General features: G+C 60.9%; 1 protein-coding gene across 1 annotated transcript; it reads left to right on the top strand.

The window, feature by feature from the left end:
• Positions 1-5,920: 5,920 nt before the first annotated feature.
• On the top strand, positions 5,921-13,029 carry KAZALD1 (Kazal type serine peptidase inhibitor domain 1). The gene is made up of 5 exons (XM_087766360.1): positions 5,921-6,018; positions 7,536-8,136; positions 9,398-9,558; positions 11,068-11,215; positions 11,419-13,029. Exons 2-5 carry the CDS (start codon positions 7,635-7,637, stop codon positions 11,502-11,504), a joined length of 897 nt encoding a protein of 298 aa, XP_087622486.1. The 5' UTR covers positions 5,921-6,018; positions 7,536-7,634; the 3' UTR covers positions 11,505-13,029.
• The last annotated feature ends 8,931 nt before the right edge of the window (positions 13,030-21,960 follow it).

Here is a 21,960-nt window from a genome sequence, read left to right as displayed (position 1 = left end):
CCAGCTCTGCCCACGCTCCCACCCCCTCTCGCAGCCCGCTCACAGGCGGCTCTGCTTCAATCCCAGCCCCAGGCCTCCGCCTGCCTCTCCAGCGAGGATATTTTTATCCCACTTTCTATGCATGGCTATTGGAGAGCACGTTGCTGCTGTCACAGGACCCTGGCAAGCCTGCAGGCAGTGGCTGTGTCCCCCACAGGCCAGGGCAGTCAAAAGGAGCGATGGATGTCCGTGCAAGGAGAGGAGGGATGGAGGCAACCATGCTCTGCAGAGCCCCTGCGTCGAGCCGGGACGGAGGAGCGAGAGTTGCTGCAAAGCCAAAGATGGGCAGATGCAGCAGCTGGTGAGATAGGGACCGGGCAGCCCAGAGCCACCCTGTGCTGTAGCTTCCCTGGCAGGCAGGGGCTGGCAGAGGGTGGGCAGGGGGTGCTCCCCCCGGGGGCAGCCAGGAGGACACCTGCACCCAGCACCCACCCAGGGTGGGGGAGCGGACTGGGACAGGCGCATCGGGGATCTGTCCCCCTCCTTCTGCCGGCCCCGGCATATTGCAAATATCTCCCCTGAGCCAGCCATTGGCGGCTTATAAATAATGCAGCCCCTCGTCGCGCAATAAGGGCTTGTCAGTAGCTATTCTGCTCTCATAAATTAAAGATGAAAAGGTACAAGGCTCTTGCCAGAAAAATGAAGACAAATTTTTAATAGCTTGCCAAGACACAGGGAGATGGAGCGCTCGGGAAAAATGAATTACGTTTTTATTATGTGTTTTATTGTGGTGTAATTGAACGGGATTAGCTGAGAATACAATATATTTCCAGGGCAGTGCAAAGAAAACAAAAATAATGATGACACCTGCCCCGCCCCGCACCACCAGCCTGCACGGGGACACCCTCCGTGCATGCACTGGCTGGGAGCTGGCCCTGAGCTGCCGGCAGCTGCGAGAGGCAGAGATGGGGATGGGAGGGACACCGGAGGGGACAGGAGGCTGGAGACACAGGGGCTCGGGGTGGCTGGGTCTGGCCAGATGGCCGGGCAGGGTCTGGGCTCACCCCAAGAGCCCCCAGAGCTGTGGGGCCAGGCTGCAGGGCAGGGTGGCACAGCAGCACATTTCTGCAGAGTCTCTGGGTGGGTTTTGCCTGTCCCTGCATCCCCAACTGCTTTCGTCCCACCCCTGAGACCCCCTTTGGCCTGCTCCCCACCTGTACAAACTGGCACTGCTAGGCTGAGACCTGACACACTCAGCTGCAGTGGGGAGCAGGTCTGGGGTGCTGCCCTGCAAACCAGCCAGACTGGCTGTTCTGTCCCAGAGCTGACAGCACTGCTGAGAGCCCACGGACTCGGTGACTTCACTGGGCTAGGAGGAACCTGTCCCCATGGGTCCCCTAGTAGGGGGGGAGAGAAATATCACCCCCTGGCTGGTGAGTTTTAGGGGGTTGACAAGCCTGAAGGCAACACTGCTGCCTCTGCGGGGGAGCCCAGGATGCAGCAGTGGATGCGGGGGAGCAAGGATGCTCGGTCCCCTCCCGAGCCGGCTCATCCGAGAGGTCACAGCCCAGTCCCCGAAAGGCAGCGGCTGGGTGTCCCCAGGGCTGCTGGGGGTGCTGGGTGGCACCGGGCCGGGGACATCGATTGGTCCCTGGCATTTTTAATGAGCTGCCCGACCGCAAGCTTTAACCTTGCCCATAATGAGGGCAAGCAGCAGCAATTCCTACCACCACAGCCGGCTCCCCCAGCCTTAATGAGCTAATCAATACTTGTTCTCAGCTTAATTTCCAGCTAATTGCTCTTTAATGACGCCTGGAAATGGGCAGCCTCTTGCAAGGGGGGTGGGCAGGCTCCCCCTCTCAGCGCCCGTCCCCAGTGGCAGGGGGTGCCGGGACGCTGGCAGTGGGTCACCTTCCCTGGCTGCGTCCCAGCCATGCTGGTGCTGCTGGAGGCTGGGGAAAGGGAGGGTGGCAAAGGGGACAGCGGGCACAGGGCACCGTGCCACCGAGCTGGCAGCACCCTCTGGAGCACCCTCCCTGGCTGCGGGGCTGTGCAGCCCCGTGCACCCAGGACAGGCTGAGCAGAGGGTCCCCGCACCCCAGGAGGGTCCCAAAGCCCCTCAGGACGCTACATTGCATTAGGGGTCCCCAGGGTGGGCTCATGGCGGGGGGGGGGAGGCTTGTTTTGGGGTGCAGGGAGATGGGGGGGGACTGAGGTGGCCATGCATTGCTCCAGGACCTGCAGGCCCCAGGTACAGGGACAAGAGTGTCACGGCAAGGGGACGGGGACGAGGCCAGCAGTGCCCTGGAGGTGGCAGCAGAGACCCCGCAGCCTGCTGCCTGCACCGCCTGCCTGCACCGCCTGCCTGCACCTTTCTGCCACTCTTCGCCCCTCAGGCGATGCGGGGGCAGGCAGGGACTGCGGGGGGGTAGGGGCGTTTAGGGGGTGCTCCTGTTTGCTGCGGGGGGTGCCCGGCACGTCCCGGGGCGCTGGGAACCGCGCTAAGCCGGCCCCGAGGTGTCAAAGCTGGCACGGCCGTGTCACCGGGGGGGGACGGGCACCCCAGGGAATGCAGCCCCCCCCCCCCGCCCGCCCGTTTGGTTCCTGGCCCCGGGTTATACGATCTGCATTTGGATGGGGCTGGTGGAAAAATCCCAGCGAAAGCGGGGGGATTCCTGCGGGGAAGGAGCCGAGCCGCATCCAGTCCCGCCGAGCCGCGGCTCCTGGGGACATCGCGGCAGCCTGGGGACCGGAGCATCCCTCGCCGTCCGGCCACCGCTCCTGAGGGCCGGCCTGAGCGCCCCCCGTCCCTCCTGCTCGCAGCTGCAACCGTTTCCCCAAGAATTTGCTGACGGGTTTGTTCTTGGGAGGAATTTACTCTGGAAAAGTCTGGAGAAACCTGAGCCTGGCTGCTTCCCAGCGCGGGTCCTGCCTGGCAGGCAGGCGGGAGGGTCCTGCCTGCTGCCCGTCCCTTGTCCCCACGGTGGACCCCCGGGACATGGCTGGGACCCCCGAGATCTGTGTGGCCTTGGGGTGGGCTGGCTGGATCCTCACTGTGTCAGGCTGCTCCGAACAGCAGGAAACAGAGACGAGCCGAGGTTTGAGCTGAAATCAGGGAGATTTGGTTTATTATCAGAACGAGACCCCTGCGGCCCCAGGCAGTGTGCCGGCAGCACCCCTTGCCCCAGCATCTCCCAGTGACATTTGCTTCTGCCGTGACATAACCGGTAACTGCCATCCCCGCCAGCCCCAACGCCGCTCGCCAACCCTCCCTGACATGACGTGCGGTGAGTCACTTGGCTCAGGGCTTTTTTTCCAGGGTGGGTTTTTTTCCTTGGCCTCGACTGCTGGAAGCCCCAGATCCCCATGGGGTGGTCCAAGAGATCAGCCTGGGGCCGGGGAGGGGTCAGTGGGGCCAGGAGCAGTGGGGCAACCCGGACCGGCTGTGACAGCTCTGCTGTTGGGGCATATCCTGATGACAGAGCTCTGGAGGGATGCCATGGCTGTGGGTCTGCTGGGAGCATTCACAGACTCCTGGGTTCAATGGGACCATCAGAGGTGGGGGAAATGGTGATGGGGAGCAACCCACCAGGGAGGGAGGAAGGGGCTTTGGTGCTTCAGGCTTGCTGCACTTTCAAAGCCCAATTTTAGGAGCTTTACTGGGCTCAGGGCAAGTGAGGAGAAAGGAAGGATAACTGGCCAGCATGGGTGGGGAGCTGGGAATGTGATTTACCCCGGTGCCAGGCCATGCAGGGCTGTGACCACCCTTCCCCCCCCCCCCCCCCCCCCCAGATCTGCTCCCAACAACCAGAGCCACAAGCCTCGGGTGCAGCCAGAGGCCGTGCTGATTGAATCGAGGTGTGATTGAGCACAGGTCCTTATTAAGCACAGGTTAGATCTTCCACCTCTCATTCATAGCTGCTACTATTTATTAGCACATTCAATAGTCTCATTAAGCAGGAGGTTTAATTACCTGCCAGCTTTGAGCTCCATCTTGTTTAGCTGCACTGAGCTGCGCTGGCCATGGTTTCCAGGTGCTGGGTTGTGTTGCACCACGGCTGGAGCTTTCCCCGCTCAGATCTGTGGCTGGATTTCACCTCTGGCCAGGGGATCTCCATCTGGAGATGTGGCCTCTCCCCATCTTGCAAGTGGCAGATGCTGCAGTGATGCTCAGATGAATCTGGCCACCCAGAGGCCATGGTAACCCCGTGGGGACAGGGACACGCCAGGCACCTGGGCCATGGCACACGGGAGTAGGAGCCACGGCTGGATCCCTTGTGTGGGGGGAAGGACAGCAGCATCGGGGCCTGTCCCCCCTCGGCCCCTGCCAAGGGCAAGAGAAGCAAACAACCGGGGACCATCGCTGGCCCCCCTTTTCAGCAGTGCCTGGGATTTAAGCGCTGGCTCTGTTTCTGTGCCAGCCAGGAGCCGTGTGGGCTGAAGGTGGCCTCTGGGGCCAGGCTCACCCCACTGCTTTGCCCCCTGCGTGGCATAGGGGCAGGCGAGGGTGCGCTTGGCACAGGGATGCCCGAACGCACAGGCGATGCCTCATCCCAAGGCGGGGAATCAGGGCATGGGGGGCAGCCCAGGGGGCTCAGCACCCCTGGCTGGGCCACCTACACCCTGTTCCCCTCTCTGCTCAGGCTGTGAACCAGCTCTGGGGGTGCACGTAGGAAAACCTCAGCTCCCCCCAACTTTTTTCCTGCTCCCAAAGCAGCTGCAGCCCCAGCTGCTCAGTGACTCGTGGATGCGGGGCCCAAAAACCTGCGGCATGCAGGGACTGGGCTCAATGGGCTGGGCGAGGGGAGCCGGGGAGGGAGGCAGCCCTGAGCCAAGGGGCTGGGGGCCATGGAGGGGGAGCGGGAGGCGAGGCCGAAGGCAGAGCCAGCAGGAAACCCCCCTCTGCAGCGGGGGGCTGGAGGGGAGGTTTGGCCGGCAAAGGCGGATTTAGGGGGGCCAAAGCCTGGCGCATTTTCCATCGTTAGCCACGGCTGGATTCGCAACGTGACCGAGCAAAAGCCCCGGAGCCCGGAACGAATTTGCAGGAGGGTGTTGGAAAGCAGAAGCAGATTTTTGCAGTGTGGTGAAGGAAACCAGATCCTTCGAGGGGTCCTGCAATGCTTTGCTTTGACTGAGCTTCACCGGGGAAGCAAATCCCACAAATTCCTCGCCTGGAGGAGGGGAGCGGGCTGTGGGATCCCCCCGGCACAGCAGCAGGAGCAAGACACAAATGCACAGCATGTTTGTGCTGCAAAGGCATGCTGGGTCCCCTGCTCCTCGGAGCCAGGGAAACTGAGGCAGGGAGCAGTGAGGCAGCTTGCTGGGGGGCTCAGGAGCCCCAGCCCTGTGCACATGAGTTTTGCACTACTGTGGTGTGGAGCAGCCCTACCACTGCTCCCAACAACTCTGCTCCAGCCAAGGTAATGCCATTGCTTGCACCCCAATATCCCCTTCGTACCTGGCTCTTGAGGTGGGGTGAGTGCAGACATCCCCCAGGAATTATCCCCCCGTTTAATTACAGCAGCTGCTCAGTGTTTCGGCCTGTGTTTCCCACCCAAATTACAGGTTGAGAGATGCTTTTGCCCACTTCCCCAGCCATGGCCACCCCTGGCTTTTTCCCCCTCCCATTCACTTGTCCCCACGGGGCCCTGCAAAGTTGGTCCCTGCCCCCCACCCCAGTCCCCTCCTGCCCCATGGATGGAGCTGAGCATCAGCCCAGGCCCCGACACGACACACGGCTTGGGGTGACCCCAGTGTCGGGGTCCGCGGGGAGGTGCTGGTGCCGGGGGGCCGGAGCGGCAGAGCCCCGGGGCCGGGGTGCAGTGGGTGGCGGACCCCGGCAGGGAAGGGGTGCCGGCCAGCCCGGGTCCCGGTCCAGGGATGGGCCGTGGGCCCGGAGAGGGGCGGGGGGACTCACGTTTCTCTGACATCACGGCGGGTGCCGGAGCAGCCGGGGGCCAGCAGCCACGGCCACTGCGCGCCCGCGCCTGCCCGCCCGCGGCCCCCCGAACCCGCCGCTCCCCGGCACCGGCGCCTCCGGTAAGTGGCGGCTGACGGCGGGGGGGACCCCGGGGAGGCCGTGCCCCTTCCCGGGGCTCAGCCAGGACCCCCAGCGCCTGCACCCCGGATTTGGGGAGCCAGAGACCAACTTTGCAGTTATCCCCTGCCCCCCTTTCCTGGCCCCCCGCATCCTTCGGGGGCTGGAGCCTTGCTCCATGCAGCCCGGGGTAGGGGGGCCTGGGGGGGGCTCCGGCACTGGGACCCCCTGCCCCTTTCCATCCCTGAGGGGCTCAGTGGTCTCCGGTAAACGGGTCAAAGCTTTGCAGTTTGTTATGCGGGGGTGCATGTGTGTGTAACCCACCAAGCTGGCCATCCCCATCGCCCCTCCCCAGCTCTGGGCTGGGGGGGGGGGGTCTGCGGGGTGCAGCTGGGGGGGCTGCAGCCTGCCCTTCGGTGCGCTTCCCAGCAGGAGGGGAGGGGGGAGCCCGGCCACCTGGGTTCCCTCCCCAGCCCCACTCACTTGTGCTGGGTGGCCCTGGGGCAGGGGTCTGTAATTTCACTCCATCTCAGGGAAGGCAGCCAGGCTGTAACTGGGGGCCAGGGGGGTGTTCACAAAGGGGTTCAGTTCATCATCACCCCCTCTAGGGACAGGCTCCGAGACCCCACGTGTCTCCCCAGCAGAGATGGGAAGCCCAGGGCAGATCAGCCTCTCTGCTTACCCGGGGTGGGGTGGTAGTGCAGGCTTGGGGTTTGGGGACAGGGACCCCGCTCTGCCGGTACAGGCTGACCACGCTGGGCCTGCTGCCAGTCCACCGCCTGCCGACTTGTGTGCTGAGTTCCCCCGTGCTCAGCCTGTGTGATAACTGAGGGGGTCACAGAGCTGTGTTGGAGGTGTATTTCTTCCCCTGCTCAGGCAGGTGGTGCCTAAAAAGAGGGGTTACGGCGCAGGGAGGGGAGGACGACAAAAGCCAGGCGTGACCGGGAGCATCCTCCTGGCTCGGCTCCTCTCGGCTGGCTGCCTTTAGCATGGAAAGAGCCCCTTGTCTGCAGGACCAGCCGCTCCACTGCACTTGTCTGGATGGTGAGGGAGGAAAAAAGGGCTCGTGACTCTTGCAAAATGAAGGGGAAAGGAAAGGGGCATCTGGCTTGAGAACCGCTTCCTGAGAGGAGACGAGGAGCAGGGTACAAACCAGCTGAATCGTGACGGTGTAGAGCAGCCTGTCCAGCCCCCCGCCAGCCCTGTGGCTCCCCAGGCCATGGTGGGATCAGAGCAGGCTGGGCTCTGCCCACCAGGCTGCCAGGGAAGAAGGGTGAAACCTGGTGGGTCTGGGGTCAGCAGCCCCGTCCCACCGGACGATGCTCAGCAGCTTGGGGCAGGAGCTGGTTGGGGAGCCTCAGGGTGGGAAGGACGTGGCTGCGGGGCTGGGGGTGAGAGGGGCTGGGACCGACCCTCCCCTGCACATCATGCAGCGCTGCTGCTCAGGGCAAGCCAGCCGGGAGCCAGAGGGGTGGGAGATGCTCCCTGCACTGGTAACACATGTCCTCCCTCCTCACAGGCCCAGATGGCTCCTCGAATCTAGCCAGGGAGGCCAGAGCAGTGCCGGAGATCCCTGTCCAAGTGATGGTGGGACCGGGATAGGGGAGCTGCTACGAGGATGTCTGAAGCCAAGACCCTGAGCTCTTCTTGCCTTGTGCTTTCCTTGCTCTCCTTGCACTGGGCTTCGCTCCAGCTGGGCCAGGCTTTTCCCAGCACCTCTGACTACCTCCAGCGCGGCTGGCAGCGGCTGCTGGAGGAAGGGGAGGGCTGCGCCGAGTGCCGGCCGGAGGAGTGCCCAGCGCCGCGCGGGTGCCTGGCTGGCACGGTGCGGGATGCCTGCGACTGCTGCTGGGAGTGTGCCAACCTGGAGGGACAGATCTGTGACCTGGACAACACCAACCACTTCTACGGCAAGTGCGGGGAGCACCTGGAGTGCCGGCTGGATGCCGGGGACCTGCGGCACGGAGAGGTGCCCGAGCCCCAGTGCGCCTGCCTCTCCCACCTGGCCCTCTGCGGCTCCGATGGCAAAACCTACGCCCAAATCTGCAGGTTCCTGGAGGTTGCCCGTGCCCACCCTGACACCAACCTCACTGTGGCCCATGAGGGTCCCTGCGAGTCAGGTAGTGCCCCAGGAACGGCTGTGTGGGCAGCGGGATGGAGGCTTATACCTCTCAGGATGGAACGAGCAAGGGAGTCTGGTTTAAATATTTCACCTGGCAGCAAACCCACAGCATCCACAGGGACATGGCAGCACCAGAGGCTGGGTACAGGGTACCCACCCTCCGGGGTCCCTCTCCCCCAGCTCCCCCGGCTCTGCTGCTTTGGGGCAGCCCCTGCGGATCCGGCACCTGGAGAGGTCTGGGAGCAGCTTTGCCAAGTGGGAGCGGGGTTTATGGGAAGCAGCAAATCCTGCCGAAGCAGATGGGGAAGTTCCAGGGAACTGTTAGCGAATTCTTGGCGGCAGTGCTGGGTTCACGCTGGCCCGGCGCTCCCAAGAAATGCGGCTGCCTCCTGCAAATGGAAACCTGGGTCGATTTGACTTGGCTGCACGATTTCCATCTCCTGTTTAAAACCCAGCGGGAGCCTGGGGGGGCAGGCAGTGGTGGGGAGATTGTGCCCCAGTCTGCCCGGTCCACACAGGTCGCCCAGTGCTGTCACCACAGCCTGAAGGGCATCAAGGTTGACTTTATTTTCTGTAGATCATCATGTTCTTGAGTTTTTCCCCCAGGTATATTTGGAGGTGGAGGCCTTCCCTTGACCCTTGATAGTTCATGCTATGGGCCAGATCCTGGAGCAGGTGTGGGTAGGAAGGGTGGTCCTCACTCCATCCCTCTAGGGAAGGGACGTGGAACCTGGAGGTATTGGCTCTGTACAGCAGCTGGGGACCTGTTGGCTCCCTTAATCACTGGCACAAGTCCCATGCCAGAGCAGAGGCCTCATTCAGCTGGAAGCTCATCTGCCTCATTCAGCCCCACCAGCCTCGGGCTGGATGAGTGCCCTTCAGCCTTTTCCCCGCAGGAGGAGCATGCCCCGATTGCACGGGAGAGCTTTGCGTTGTCACATTGCTCTTACTGAACTGTTCCTGCCGCCCCTATGTCCCTGAGCATCACTGTGCGGGCAGGGAAAGTGAGGCCAGCAGGGATGGCAACCCCTGATGGGCCAGGTGGGGCTGGGGAGGGAGCCCCCAGTCCCAGCTGCAAGGAGGGACTATGTCCTGGAGCAAGGTGAGGGTCTGCCATGGGTGGGAGAGGAGAGGGGCATGGGAAGGGACCCAGCATCTCTACATGAGCCGAATGCTCCCAGCCTGGAGGAGACCCGCTCAGACCAGCCCAGGTGGGACCCCTTCTGAGCCCACTCTGCTCTCCTGTCCCCCCTCCCCAGAGCCCCAGATCACCTCTCCTCCCTACGACACATGGAACGTCACCGGGCAGGACGTCATCTTTGGCTGCGAGGTCTTCGCCTACCCCATGGCATCCATTGAGTGGAGGAAGGACGGCACGGAGATGCTGCTGCCTGGAGATGACCCCCACATCTCTGTCCAGGTAAGCAGTGTGCCTAGCTAGGGCATTGGACATGGCCCCGAGGTGACCCAGCCCTTCCCAGAGCTCGTGGGCAACCAGACCTGAGGGTGGTCATCCTCTGGGGGTGGCCAAGCCTGGATGCCTGGGGATGAGAAGGGGTGACCGGAGCCTGCACACCATGAGGACGGGCTGAGGCAGGACTGGTGTCTTGGTGGTAGGAGCCATCAGCATAGCTCTCTTCTGCAATTTTCTCTAGTAGTTCTTGAACTTATGAATATTTTTTAGGACCTGCAGAGTCCTGCAGCAGGCAGTTCCCCACCTCCCTGCCTGTAGTTTGCTTTGCCTGCTGGCTTCACTCGCAGCCCCACCAGCAGGGCTGGAGGAGAGGACCTCCTGAGGTCCCTTCCAGCCTGGGTTATCCTCTGCTCCCACCAGCAGACGCAGGCAGTCCTTGCCCTTTTCTGCCCACCGCTCCGAGCAGGGCTCCCCTCGCAGAGCTGGCACGCCCAGGGGTCAGCATCCTGCCTGCGGCCGGCCTCAAATATAGTGCCCAGCTGGGCATACCCGGCTATTAGAGGGCGTGGGCAGAGGCACAGGGGCCATGCACCACAGCCAGGCACCGGCGGGGAGGAAACTGTGGTGGGATGGATGGGGGGAGCCAGGGGAGCAGTTGGGACCCAGCACTGTTGTGGGGTGATGTGCTGGTCCCCCTCCATCTTTCTGACTTTCATGTCACCCCATACCCTGTTGCAGGGTCTGGCCGAGGACCTTCACCCCAAGCAGGGCTACCCTGCCTGGCTGGAAGAGACTCGGCTGTCCTCCACACCCCCAGCCACCGCGGCATAATAGCAGCCTGCAAACACAGCTGCAGCCCAGCTGGGTCAGGAAAAGGTTATTTCTTGCTGGGGACAAACAGAAAATAGCATGGTTGGTGCCAGAGCAGTCCTGGGACCTCACTGCCTGCCAAAATGGAGGACTCGGGGCTCCTCTGAGCCGTCCTGGGCTGGCTGTGCCCCTTGTGAAGCCCCCATCAGAGTTTGCAGGGTCCTGGTCCTCCGATGCTGCCAGTCTGCCTTTGAACCTCGGCTGCTTCTCCCACCCTGCCTCGTCCCATTGCCGGCTGCGCTGCTCCCCAGCATGACCCCAAACCCCCAGACCATCCCAGCTGTGTGCCCGCAGCACAGATGCTCCCTTGCTTCAGTCACCCTGCAGAGCACCGACCCTGGCATCCTCCCACCATTTGGGGACCACTGGGGGCACAGCTGGGAGTCTAGGCCACGTCTGTGGGGCCCTGCCCAAAATAGGGCTCCCAGGCCCTCCCAGGGGCAAGAAGATGCCCGTTCCCCCCACCTCCCCTGGGTAGTGGGAAAAGGGGGGACCTGCATCCAGGGAGTCCGTGCCTGGCCCCAGAGTGGTACTTAGGTGGGGGGACAAAGAGTTTCCCTGGGCTTGTATCCCCCTTCCCATCTGTCCCAGCCCCACACGGGGCTTTCCTCACCCCAGTGCTAACCAAAATCCCCCCTCTTGCAGTTCAGAGGCGGCCCTCAGAAATATGAAGTGACGGGCTGGCTCCAGATCCAGGGCGTGCGGGTGACAGATGAAGGCACATACCGCTGCTTCGCCAGGAACAGGGTTGGGGAGGTGGCAGCGTTAGCCAGCCTGACCGTCTTCACGCCGGGTGAGCACCATGTCTTTGTCCCCACGCTCTCACGGGGCGAGGGAGGGGATGTTTGGGCAGGGTGTTCTGGCATGGGAGCTGCCGGTGCATAGGGCTGTGCTGGGGATGCCTCAGCAAGCTGCCATGCACGGTTTTGTCGTGGTGGGGAAGGGGACAGGCACCGGGGGGAACAATGTCACATTGTCCCCACACTGCCATTTCAGACCAGCTCAACCTGACGGGCTTTTCCCTGCCGAAGCCCCGCATGACGCCCGAGGACTACGGGGAGAGTGAGGAGGACTATTACTAGCCCAGAGATGGGTGTCCGGCTGCAGAGATCACCTTGCCCACGGTGACCGTTCCCGGTGATCAGGGACATCTCCGGAGCAAGCACCCCCCAGCCCAAGACTTCTTCTCTGGACAGTCCTGGCACAGCAGCCTCTTTTTTTGGGGGTGGGGGACAGTGTGACAAATCCCTTTGCTGGGGGTGCTCGGGGAGGGGACACTGGCTGGTTGGTGGCACAGGTTTGGGACCGGGGGCAGCTCCGCCTGGAGCAGGGTGGGTCTGTCCTCTGGCACCAAGCAGGGACACGATGGCAACTGGGACACTGCAGGGACAGCCACGCTGTGTGTGACAAGGACTTGGTGCTGGGGGTGGAGGCAGCCCCCCCAGGAGAGGGAGGCCAGGGCAGGGGCATCTCAGCCCTGTGCAAAGCATTTTGGGGAAGCTGGAGTGGAGGGCTGGGACCTGGCTGGACACCCAGTGCATCATCCCCTGGGCCAGTCTGTGTCCCCCAAGGCAGGGACAGCCAGGCTTCTCCCCAGGCCCTGGGGAACCCGCTGCCAAAATGTCCTTCTTTCCCGGTTTGTTTTTAACCAGAAAAGTAGTGATTTGAGGAAACCAGACACTTGTGGTTTTCAGTGCTATCTTTGCTCCCCTGGACAACATTTGCCCAACCACCCATGTGGTCAGAAACACTTTGGCCTTTTTTGACCAACTTTGTGTTTTCCCTTCCAAGCAGCTCTTTACTTTGCCATTTCAGTTAATGTTAGTTAAAATATACACATAGGTCAAAGCCGACACAGACCAGGCGACTGTCCTATATCCACAGGGATTATTCTGGGCATGAGGGAGGGTGCAAGCACTGTGGATGCTACCTTCTCTGTTGTGGGGGTGCTTGAGTTGAGGACCCCTTCTGCCCATCCTGGTGCTCCCAGCTGGTTCTGGCATGGGTCCATCCCCGCACGGGATGGGGGTCCCCAGTAGACCATCCCCTGTGCGGTGGGGATGCATCAGACTGGCTCTTTGCACCCCTGTCAGTTCGGGTCCCATCCCGCCCCTGCCCATCTTCATCCCAGGGTCCTGTGCCCCGTGACACTGGGGTCTCCACCCAGGTGACCGTAGCCTTGCCAGCGCAGTCTGGGCACAGAAGCTCTTGTGCCTGGCTGGGGATGGACAGGGAGGCTCCTGTTTCCACTGGAAATGCTCCTTTTTAAAAGAAAACCCACCTGCCTCCCAGAGCTGGTGATTTACAGCAAATTGTCATTTGGGGGGAGGGTGGGAAGGAAGCCCAGAGCTGTGCTGTGCTGCTCCGTGCCCGGAGAGGGCTGGCAGGACACCTTCCCATGAGCATCCCAGGGCTGAGCTCCCACTCAGGGGGTGCTTTGCTCCCCAAACCAGCAGCATTTAAAGGACTTTTGAGACTCAAAACCTCCCTGTGGACCAAACCGCTCTCGGTTACTCAGTCCCAGCTCCAGGGAGGTCTGGAGCTGTGGCGGGGAGCCAGACCCCAAGAGGAAGGAGTTGGCCAGTCCCCAGGCAGGAGCAGGCAGGATGTGATGAGGCTGGCGGCTCGGGCGCCGCGCTGCTCTCCTTCCCTTGTTTTTTCTTTTCTTTTCTTCCTCTTTCTCTCGAGAGCTGGCTCAGACGATGCAATTACGGCATCGAAACCTGAACAAGCAAATAAAAGGGATTTGTCTGGAGTTGGCAGCGGAGCAAAATTCCTGCAGCCGGTGAGGCTGGGCCAGCCCTGGCCCCTGCGTCGCAGCCTGATGGGGCACAGCCGGCAGCGTTGCCTCCCTGCCTGCCTGCTTACTGGGCTGCCTGTCCTCTCTGGCAGCAAACCCCTTCTCAGCCTGGGAAATGCAAAAGCCACCCGTACCTTAGTTTCTCCTTCCATCTAACAGTGTAATAGCATCCTCATGGGGCTGCTACATCAGAGTCAGAGGGTGTTTGGGAGAGACCAGGGACAGAAATGTGCTGTTGGCTTTTATTTTGCTTTTTTTTGGTGCAAAACCTGCTTTTGGAGAAGCTGGGGTGTTTCACCCATCCTGATCCCCTCCTTGTTTCATACACAAATCGGCTGGTGGAACTGGGCCATGCTCAGGCTGAGGCTGCTGCAGGGAAACCCGAGAGCGTCCTGGAGCTTCAGCAGGCGAGAGCTGCTCGCTGGGCTACCCGCCGGTGCCCGGGGCTGGCCCCTGTCCAGGGCTGCCATGCCAACCCTCCCCAGGGCCAGGCTACCCCTGCCCGCGTCGGCACGAATCCAGGTCGTGCCGGGTGTGGGTGCAGCGCTGGGCTGGCCGGGGGGTCGGATGGGTCGGACCCCCATCCCTGGCTCTCCCTGTGCTCTGCGGAGTGATGCCCTGCCTGGGCATGGATGGGCATCTGCATTTTGGTCTCAGTCCTTGCCTCCCTTGGCTCTGCACCTGCTCCCTGTGGTACCCCCTGGGTACCTGGCAGGGGATGCTGTCGGCTCCTGCTCCTGCCCTGCAGGGAGGGCAGCGGGGACGTGGTGGCTGAGAGAAGGGGGAGCTTGAGCAAAAGCCCTTGGCCAAAATTAACCAAACTGCGGGCTGTGTCTCCCAGTTTCCCCAGACCCCAGTGCAGGAGAGGGCTGCCTGAGTTGCAGGCTGGCAGCTCAGCCAGTCTGGGGGCTCCACTCCCCTCAAGATGAGGGGCAGCAGAGCAGCCCCAGGGGCACAGAGGGGGCTGGTGTCCCCCCACCCGGGCTCCTGGCCTTGCCATTTCCAGCCACTTAAAAATTAAAGGAGCCAATATCGCTGCATGGCTGGAATCGGTCACTGCCACAGAGCTTAATTGAGGTTATTTGTTGGCTCTAAAAACGTTTTGTCAGCTCTGCCGCTGGCTGCTCAGTTGCTTGCCACAGCCCCTGCCCTGCAGAGGGGGTCCCCCTGGGCTCTGCCAGCAGCAGATGCTCTGCTTGGCTCCGGGCACCTGGAGGGTCCTGGGGACCCAACCAAACCTCACCTGGTGACAGTATGGGGACAGAGATCGTGCCACAACAGTGTGCAGTGCCGAATCCCTTTGCTGACCGATTTTTGGGGCAGTTGCTTGGTGGGGGCGGAGGGGCCCCAGCGGCTCCTGCCAGCCCAGCTGCCTGTGCTCGGAGCAGCAGCTCGGCCCAGATGTCGGGCTGACGTCAGGGACTGGGTCATCTGGATGGGGAAGCGCTAACGTGGCCGCTGGCCCAGGGAATGCACCGACCCCGGCACTCCGGGGTGAGGACACCTCCCTGGGCACCGGAGGTCACCATGAGGCTGGGGACATAGAAAGGAGGGACTCATCCTGCCGGCACCTGAAAGACCCTGAAGACACAGGCTAACGGAGCCAAAACTCTGCAGTTAAAAACCCACCGGACCTCAGCCCCCATGGGGATACGCACAGGGCTGGCACTGCCCTGCCACAATCAAGTGTTTTGGCCACCTTCATTGTGTACTCGCAGCTCTGGGTCCTGGGGGGAGAAATTCAGGTAAGACAGCCCCCCACAGCCTCCAAAGCAGCTGCTTTCTGCCCCAAACCTGTGGTTCATGTTGCACCCAGCCCCTGCTGCAGGCTGCTGGAAGGACCGCAGCTCTTCCCACCGCTCCAGCCTCTGGTGTGGGGACACCATCCAGGTCCCCCGCTTGCTCCAGGGACCACCGCGGGCCAGGAGGCCACCGAGATGGTCGGTGCCTGATCCAGTGGTGACACCAGGGTGTCCTGCTCCCCGAACAGCTGATCTGACACCCCCCCGTGCCTCCCCATCCTTGCACCCGCTGGTGCTGCCTAGAGCTCGCCTGGCAGCAGGCACCCCAAGCAGCTGCCAAGCCACAGGGTTTCGTGGTCTGCGGGGAAACCCCGCCAAGTTTGGAAGACAGAGATGATCCACCAGCGAAAACACACTGTCCCTGTCCTTCCCTGCCCTGGCCTGGGCCCGGGGAAGGAGGCACCTCTGCGCCTCCATCCCAGAGTCCAGATTTGGGCCACCGGCGCGATTAGCCGCTGAACAGTGCCATCTCCTGGCAAAGCCACCGGCCACACCGAGCCCTGCCACCGTGCTGGGCGGCCGGTGAAGGCCCGTGGGGTCTTGGGCACCCCTGGAGCACCCCGACCCCCCCAAATCCAGCCCTGCCTGCTCCATGCCCTCCCCCTGGCCCTGGCAGCAGCTCTGCCTTGCTGGGAGGGGCGAAGCCATCCCGAGGGACACGGGTGCTGAACTGTCCCTCGCGATGATCACAGGAGCCAGAGCATCCTCTTGACACCGGCTTTGGGTGGCTGCGGCAGGCACAGCTGGGATGGGGCAGAGCTTGGAGATGTTCAGCCGCTGTCCTGGGGGGTGTGCTTTAAACCGGGGCTGCAAAAGGGTCAAAACCCCTCGTAGCCACCCTGCCAGTCCCCCCACAGCAGGGGTTCCTCCCATGGGAGATGGATAGCTTCTGGCAGGGGTCTCAGCCAGCCTGAGCTAAATGCTTGTCACGCCTGGATGGAAACTTGCAGTGCTGTAACCTCGCTCTGCTGATGGGTAAACTGAGGCACAGAGCAATCAGGCATGGGGAACTCAACCAGAGCCAGAGAGACAAGCAGGGCAGAGCAGCCAGCTATGTCCAGGACTTCTGTCCCCAACCTGTCCCCATCCCTGGTGGGGTGGTATTTTCCCTTGTGCTCTCTGCATGGTACCTCTTTGCCCTGCTGTGCTGGCTCAGGGAGACAATAAAAAGAGCAAGACCACTTCCCTGCCTCCACCCAGCACTTATGCCATCTGATAAACAAAATGGAAATAAATCCTCCTGCGTTTGCAGCAAATAGGTCTCCACGGGGGGCTGCTTTCAATAATTCAAATGCTGTTGCAGAGCAGAGCCCACGCCAATGGGTTTTAATAAACACAGCCGTAATGTGACATGCAATTTATTATTAAGCTTAAAACAGGATGCAAAGAGTTTAATAAAAGCACCAGGTTCCCCGTATCAGTCATGGCAAGCGGGGGGATGCTGGCTGCGGGGGGGAGGCTGGCCGAGCTGGCTGCAGGGGGATGCAGAGCCCGGTTCACTTTGCCACGCACCCTCCGAGCTGGGACTGCTGGGACAACAGGGACCCCGCCTAGGGCATGGAGATGTGAGCCAGACCAGGGGAAAATGTGGATTATTGCATGGACAGAGGTAAGGTGTGAAACACTGCCTGCTCCAGGCTGCTGCCTGGTACACCCCTCGCAGCTTCCCAGCCACCCAGGGCACCTTGGCAGAGCTCTGCCCTGGCATCGCAGCGTGCTTGTGAGGGCAGATTGAAGCCTTGGTTTTAGTCCCTCTCCCCCACGGATTTCTCACCCACATCTGTTCCTAACTCAGCTCCACCTGGGCAGCCCTGCCCTGCTCCACCCTCACCGCCCCCGGGGCTGCCTTTAAAAGCAGGCAAAGGGGCAGCTGAGCCCCTGGGGGCAGTGTGCCTGTGCAAGATGAGGTGCTGCAGGGCATGGGGGGGGGGGGGGGGAGATAGGGACAGGAGCTGGTGGCTGGCACTACAGCAAGCTTGTGTGCTGGGCTGCATGGACATCCCTTTAGGTCCTGGGTCTGCTCAAGTGCTGGTGACAAGCAGTTGCTCTGCAGGGAGGTGGCTCAGCTGAGGGATGGAGCTGGGTGTGAGGTAACTGGTCCAGTTGCACCTGGAGGCACCTCTGTACACAGATGAGGGGCGAAGGAGGTAGCAGCACCCCATGTTCATCACCTAGTAGGAGCCTGGTACTGCTTTCTTGCTGTCCCTGCTGTGGGCTTCCCTGGGCACTTGAATGCTGACAGGTCCCCCAGGGATGTGGCTTTTTTGCCTCTTCTCCTTGGTCTTGCATCCTAGCAGCACCCTTTCTGTTTGGGAAGGGTCCTGGCAAACCTGAGTACCTAATTCCACAGAGACCAGCACAGCAGCTAGAAGAGGAGTGAGAGGTGGTGTGGGGACTGCCTGTGCTGGTCCCCTATGGAAATGGGGTTTGTATGGCTGTCCTACACTCTGGTTTGGGGGAATGGCCTCAAGGAGAGGCAATGCCCTAAATGCAAGCTTTGCTCTTGCTATATTAGACACCAGAGAGTCCCTTCCCCACCAAGGCAATGGGAGATGGGGAACTTTGTCACAGTCCAGCCAAGCAACAGCCTGGGCCTGGGCCAGGGGCTCCAGGGCACCTGCAGCTCCTTCCAGCAGAGCAAGCAGCCTCCTATCTCAAGGAGGGTTTTCCAGCCAGATAAAGCCACGCAGGCAGCCTGCTTCCTTCAGCTTAGCTGAAGTGCTGGCAGGGCTCTGTGTGGGGTAGTTTTTGCGGGCTCTTTAGCTGGTGTTGACAGTAGAGGGTTCATGCTGGGACTGATGCTGGGTAACACTCTCCAGCTTCTGCCAGCACCGGTGCCTGGTGGAACCTGTAAAAGGCTTTAACTTGATACTGCTTTTTTTCTCTTTTTTTGCCTTTTTTTTTTTTTTGAAAGCTCTACTGCTTCTGGCTTTAAAAGCCCAAGGGCTGCTGATGTGACTATGTGTGTCCACTACCGAGGCTGTGAGTGGGATGTTGAACCTGGATCCAGTGAAGGGACATGGTGTCTTGCCTGTCCCCTTGAGGTGACTGTCCCTGGGCAGGGCCATCAGGAGTGGCACCAGCCCAAGGAGGGCTGGAGGGCCCCCACAGCTCTCCATGTGAAGGGATGGGGGTGGTCTTCTTGTAATGCAGATGGTTTTTTGGCCTTCAACCATGTTCAGCTGGGGGAAGGACCTGCCCTTGGTGATATGTGGAGATGGTCCTGGCTGTATCTCAGCTCGTGTGCTTGTCTGATGTCCTGGGTCTGCTTCCTGTGCCCAGCACCTCTCCCCTTGATCTGGGCTTTCCCCTCTGTGTGGGACCAGGGCTTGACCCCATGGAGAGAGGGGGATGAACTGGAGCGGGGGAATAACCTGTGCTTGGGCACAACCCGTGGAGAGCACAGGTACCTTTTGGAGAGCGCCTGGGGCAGATTGTCTTGGAAGCAAGGAGGTGCTCAGCAGGGACTTGTCTTATCAGAGCACTGGTTGCTGTCTCTCCTCGCAGCCCTTTCTGCCCCGGGGCTGCTCTCTGTCACTTCTCTGCTCCATAACAGCCGGAGGCAGGCGGAAACGGGAGCCCCTGTGCCTGGTCCCTGCCGGAGCGCACTGTTTCGGAAGTGGGGGGGTATCTGGCTTGCAATTACCACGCCTTTGGCTTGGCAGGCCTGAAAGTGTGAGTGATGGGGTTTCTGCAGAGCAGCCCCTGAGCCCCGGTGGGTTGGGGAGTGCTCGGACCCATCAGCAGCCTCTGTGGCTGCCTGGGCTCAGCTGGTTTGGGAAGGAGGGAGGGGAGCCTGGCACAGCAACTTTGGGCTACTAGTGAATACCCCAAAAATTCACTTGGCTGGATGCCCACATCCAAAGCACAGCCTGAACCCTCCCCTTTAATAAGCCCCTCTCCCAGCCACAGCTGGGAGGAGAGGCAGAAGCAGCATCTCCTGTTCCCACCCATCCTTCTTGCTTTGCAGCTGCGTGTTGCTGTATGCGGTAGAGGGCTGGGGTGGCTGTTCAGCATCTCTCCAGGGCATCTGCCAGAGCCAGTCCTTCCCTGCCAGAAGAGCTCAGGTAGGGAGGGGGAAAAAAGAAAAACAGGAAAAAAAAAAAATCTGTTATTGCATCTTGGCTGGGGTCAGTGGGACCAAGAGGGTCTTGGGTCTGGGGTGTCCCATGAGTACAGCTGCAGCCAGTGGACTGAAGCCCCTGTGCCTGTAGATAACAAACCAACAGCCACTGGGCTGCTGCAGTTGTAGGATGGGAATAGCAGTTCCCCCACAAGCGTTTTGGGAGGGAGGATGCTGCCTGTCCTGCCCAAGGATGGAGGAGCCAGAAATGAGTGCTGCTGATTCCAGCTCAACAGGGCTCACTTTAAACATGGGGAAAGGGTCGAAAGCACCAAGCACATTAGGATGGTGTCCTCAGGAGTCATCCCAAACTCCAGCGCTCTCCCACCGCCAGCTTGCCCTGGCCTTGGGGAAGGAAGGGTTAAGCTGCAGGCCTCGGCAGAGCAAGTGCTCTCCGAAAAAGCCAGCCAAGCTACCCAAATGCTGGCCTCCCCTCTGCCCCCATCCTTATCCATCTCTCTTATCTGTCCTGGGCAAGAGCAGAGCATTTCCCTTCCTCGGGCTGACAAGGACCAGAGCTGGCGACAGGCGAAAGCTGGCGCTGGCTGCGCACAGAGCTCAGGGAGGCCATGGCCATGGCGTCCTGGCTGCGGGGTGGCCTCTGTAGCTGCAGGTTGGAGATGTGGAGGGGTGGTATGGTTCACCATGGGGCTGGACCCACTGAGGCGGTCCCCTGACCCTGGCTGTCCCATACAGGCTGTGTCAAACCCTAGAGACCTCCAGAGGAACCTAATTTCTGCAGTATGCATGTAATGAGCTGCTGGGTCTCACTCCTCTGGAGAGCAGGGCTCGCATCGCTGGGGATGGCAGCTCTGCAGGGTCTAAGTACCCACTGGGAGCTGATATCTGAGGGCATGGCAGCCCAGTTTGAGCTGGCATTGTGCAGCCCAGGCAAGCTGGGGCTCAGCTCTGCCTGTGCTGGGGGTGCAGGTGCGGGGGTCCAAATAGGCCAGGTAGGGGTGTTTCACCCAGCGAGGGCTGTGGTGTGAGCGAGGCACCAGGGCATCTCTGGCAGCATGGTGAGCTCTGCCGACGTGAAGCAGGCTTGGATGGGCTGTTTAATTAAATGTGAAGGGCTCTCGCACTTCACAAGCTGCAGCCCTCGCCTCAGCCTGAGCGACTTTGGGAAAGAGGCCTTTTATTAAAAGAGAGAGACTCTGGCTCTGCCAGGCAGCCATCAAATGGCACATTTAATTGTCTCGGCTCGTTTAGCTGTCGTGCGGGGCGGGATGTGCTCTGAGCTCTTCAGCCTTCCCTGTACATCCTCCCCGGCAGGCACACATGCTCGCCTGCATCCCGGGTGCTCCCACTGCCCTCCAGGAGGGCTGGTGAGGTGGAGGTGGGAGATGACCCTCCATCCAAGGACAGCACTGGGGTTTACCAGGGGCTGGGCAGACCCCTCACTTGCTCGGTGAGTTGATGGCCCATCCTGCCCGGGTCTCAGCACTGAGGTTCAAAAGGGTTTGGGAAAACAGCTGGGGAGATGGGAGTCTCCTGGGGTCGTGGGAGCTGTCTGGAAGGCAGGGGGTAACTAAATGGCAACTTAGAAGTGTCTTCTCATTTATTTCTATGAATATAAATGAGGCAAAACATTTCTGGCACTGAAGAGGCCATCCTACCCTGGTTGCAATGTGGCAACCTCAGTGTATAAGCCATGGAGCAGGCTGGCAGCAGGTTAGGATAATTGTGCAGCTCCTCTCTTCTAGGAACTTAAGTGCTTGGAACTATCTTCTGGGCTCTGCACCCTCCCTGCATTGGGAGCTGGCCTGTTCAGGGTGTACAGGGAAGGAGAAAGGACCTTTGGGTAGCTTTGCTTTAAATCTGCTGTCTTGCTGCTGGGTGATACGGAAGGATTGAACTTGGGTTCAGCTGCTGGTGCGAGCCCATCCTGGGGGAGAGGCTGTTTGGCTGAGTGAGGGGAGATGCCCCTGGGGGGGAGTTGCAGCCTTTCCCTTGGCTGTGTGGGAGCAGCCATGCCAAAGCTCACCCTTTGGAGAGAGAGAGAAGAAAAAAAAGATCAAGAGAGGGAGGAAATACAGGCTTTTATCAAAACCTCCTACTTCAAAGTTGTCCAGCTGAAGTGCTCCCCTTTGGTTTAATTTGAAGTGATGTTTCCTTCAGCAACTGCAGCTAAATGGCATCAAATGAGGCTGAAACGGCCGGAAAGCCTGGAAAGGAAAGGCACAGTTTGGGAACGGCTCAAGGCAGACCTTCCCATTGGGGTCATCCATGAAAGCCTTTCCATGGGGATGAAAACTGCCAATGCTGGCATTTCTCATCCCTCAGCTCATGGCATGGGATAAAATCCAAACCCTTTTGGGAGTGGGAATGGGAGTAACTCCCCATCCTGGATGCCTGGGGGTGGCTCTACCCCTCTGAACTGGTTGCAGTGCCAGTGATCGTGAGCAAGGGGAAGGCAGGAGATGGACACCCGGGTGCTGCTCTGCCCCAAGGAGCCAGCGCATCTTCCAGGCTTGCGGTTCCCAGCCTGCAGCCTCCCTGAAGCCAGATGCCGACCGCTGCTTTGGCAGCCCCTCCGCACGGGTGAGAGCTAAACCAGATTGCAGGGAGCGCCAGGGAAGGGGCGCGAATCCATCATCCTGATGAACCCCTCCAAACCCTCCTGGAACAGAAAAGGCCGGCCCCTGCTCCTGCTGCCTGGGGAATTCCTGTGTGGGGGCAGTGGGGAAAACCAGCAACAGCGGGGCACGTGCTCCCCTGTCACAGCATCCCTTAACTACCAAAAAACCGCCTTGGAGGCAAAGCAGCTGGCTTTTCCTGGGAGAGTCTGGCATGCTCCTGTCTGCTACATA

The sequence above is a fragment of the Nipponia nippon genome, unplaced genomic scaffold (assembly GCF_047370975.1).
Source record: "Nipponia nippon isolate SJK-2023a ecotype South Korea unplaced genomic scaffold, ASM4737097v1 scaffold_3, whole genome shotgun sequence".
NCBI classification, from domain to species: domain Eukaryota; kingdom Metazoa; phylum Chordata; class Aves; order Pelecaniformes; family Threskiornithidae; genus Nipponia; species Nipponia nippon.
This window is presented reverse-complemented; position numbering and strand designations above follow the sequence as displayed.

Coding starts and splice junctions, on each gene's coding strand:
- KAZALD1 (XM_087766360.1), top strand. CDS start 7,635: ATGTCTGAAGCCAAGACCCTGAGCTCTTCTTGCCTTGTGCTTTCCTTG. Junction 8,137..9,397: donor TGAGGGTCCCTGCGAGTCAG/GTAGTGCCCCAG, acceptor CCCCCTCCCCAG/AGCCCCAGATCACCTCTCCT. Junction 9,559..11,067: donor ACCCCCACATCTCTGTCCAG/GTAAGCAGTGTG, acceptor CCCCTCTTGCAG/TTCAGAGGCGGCCCTCAGAA.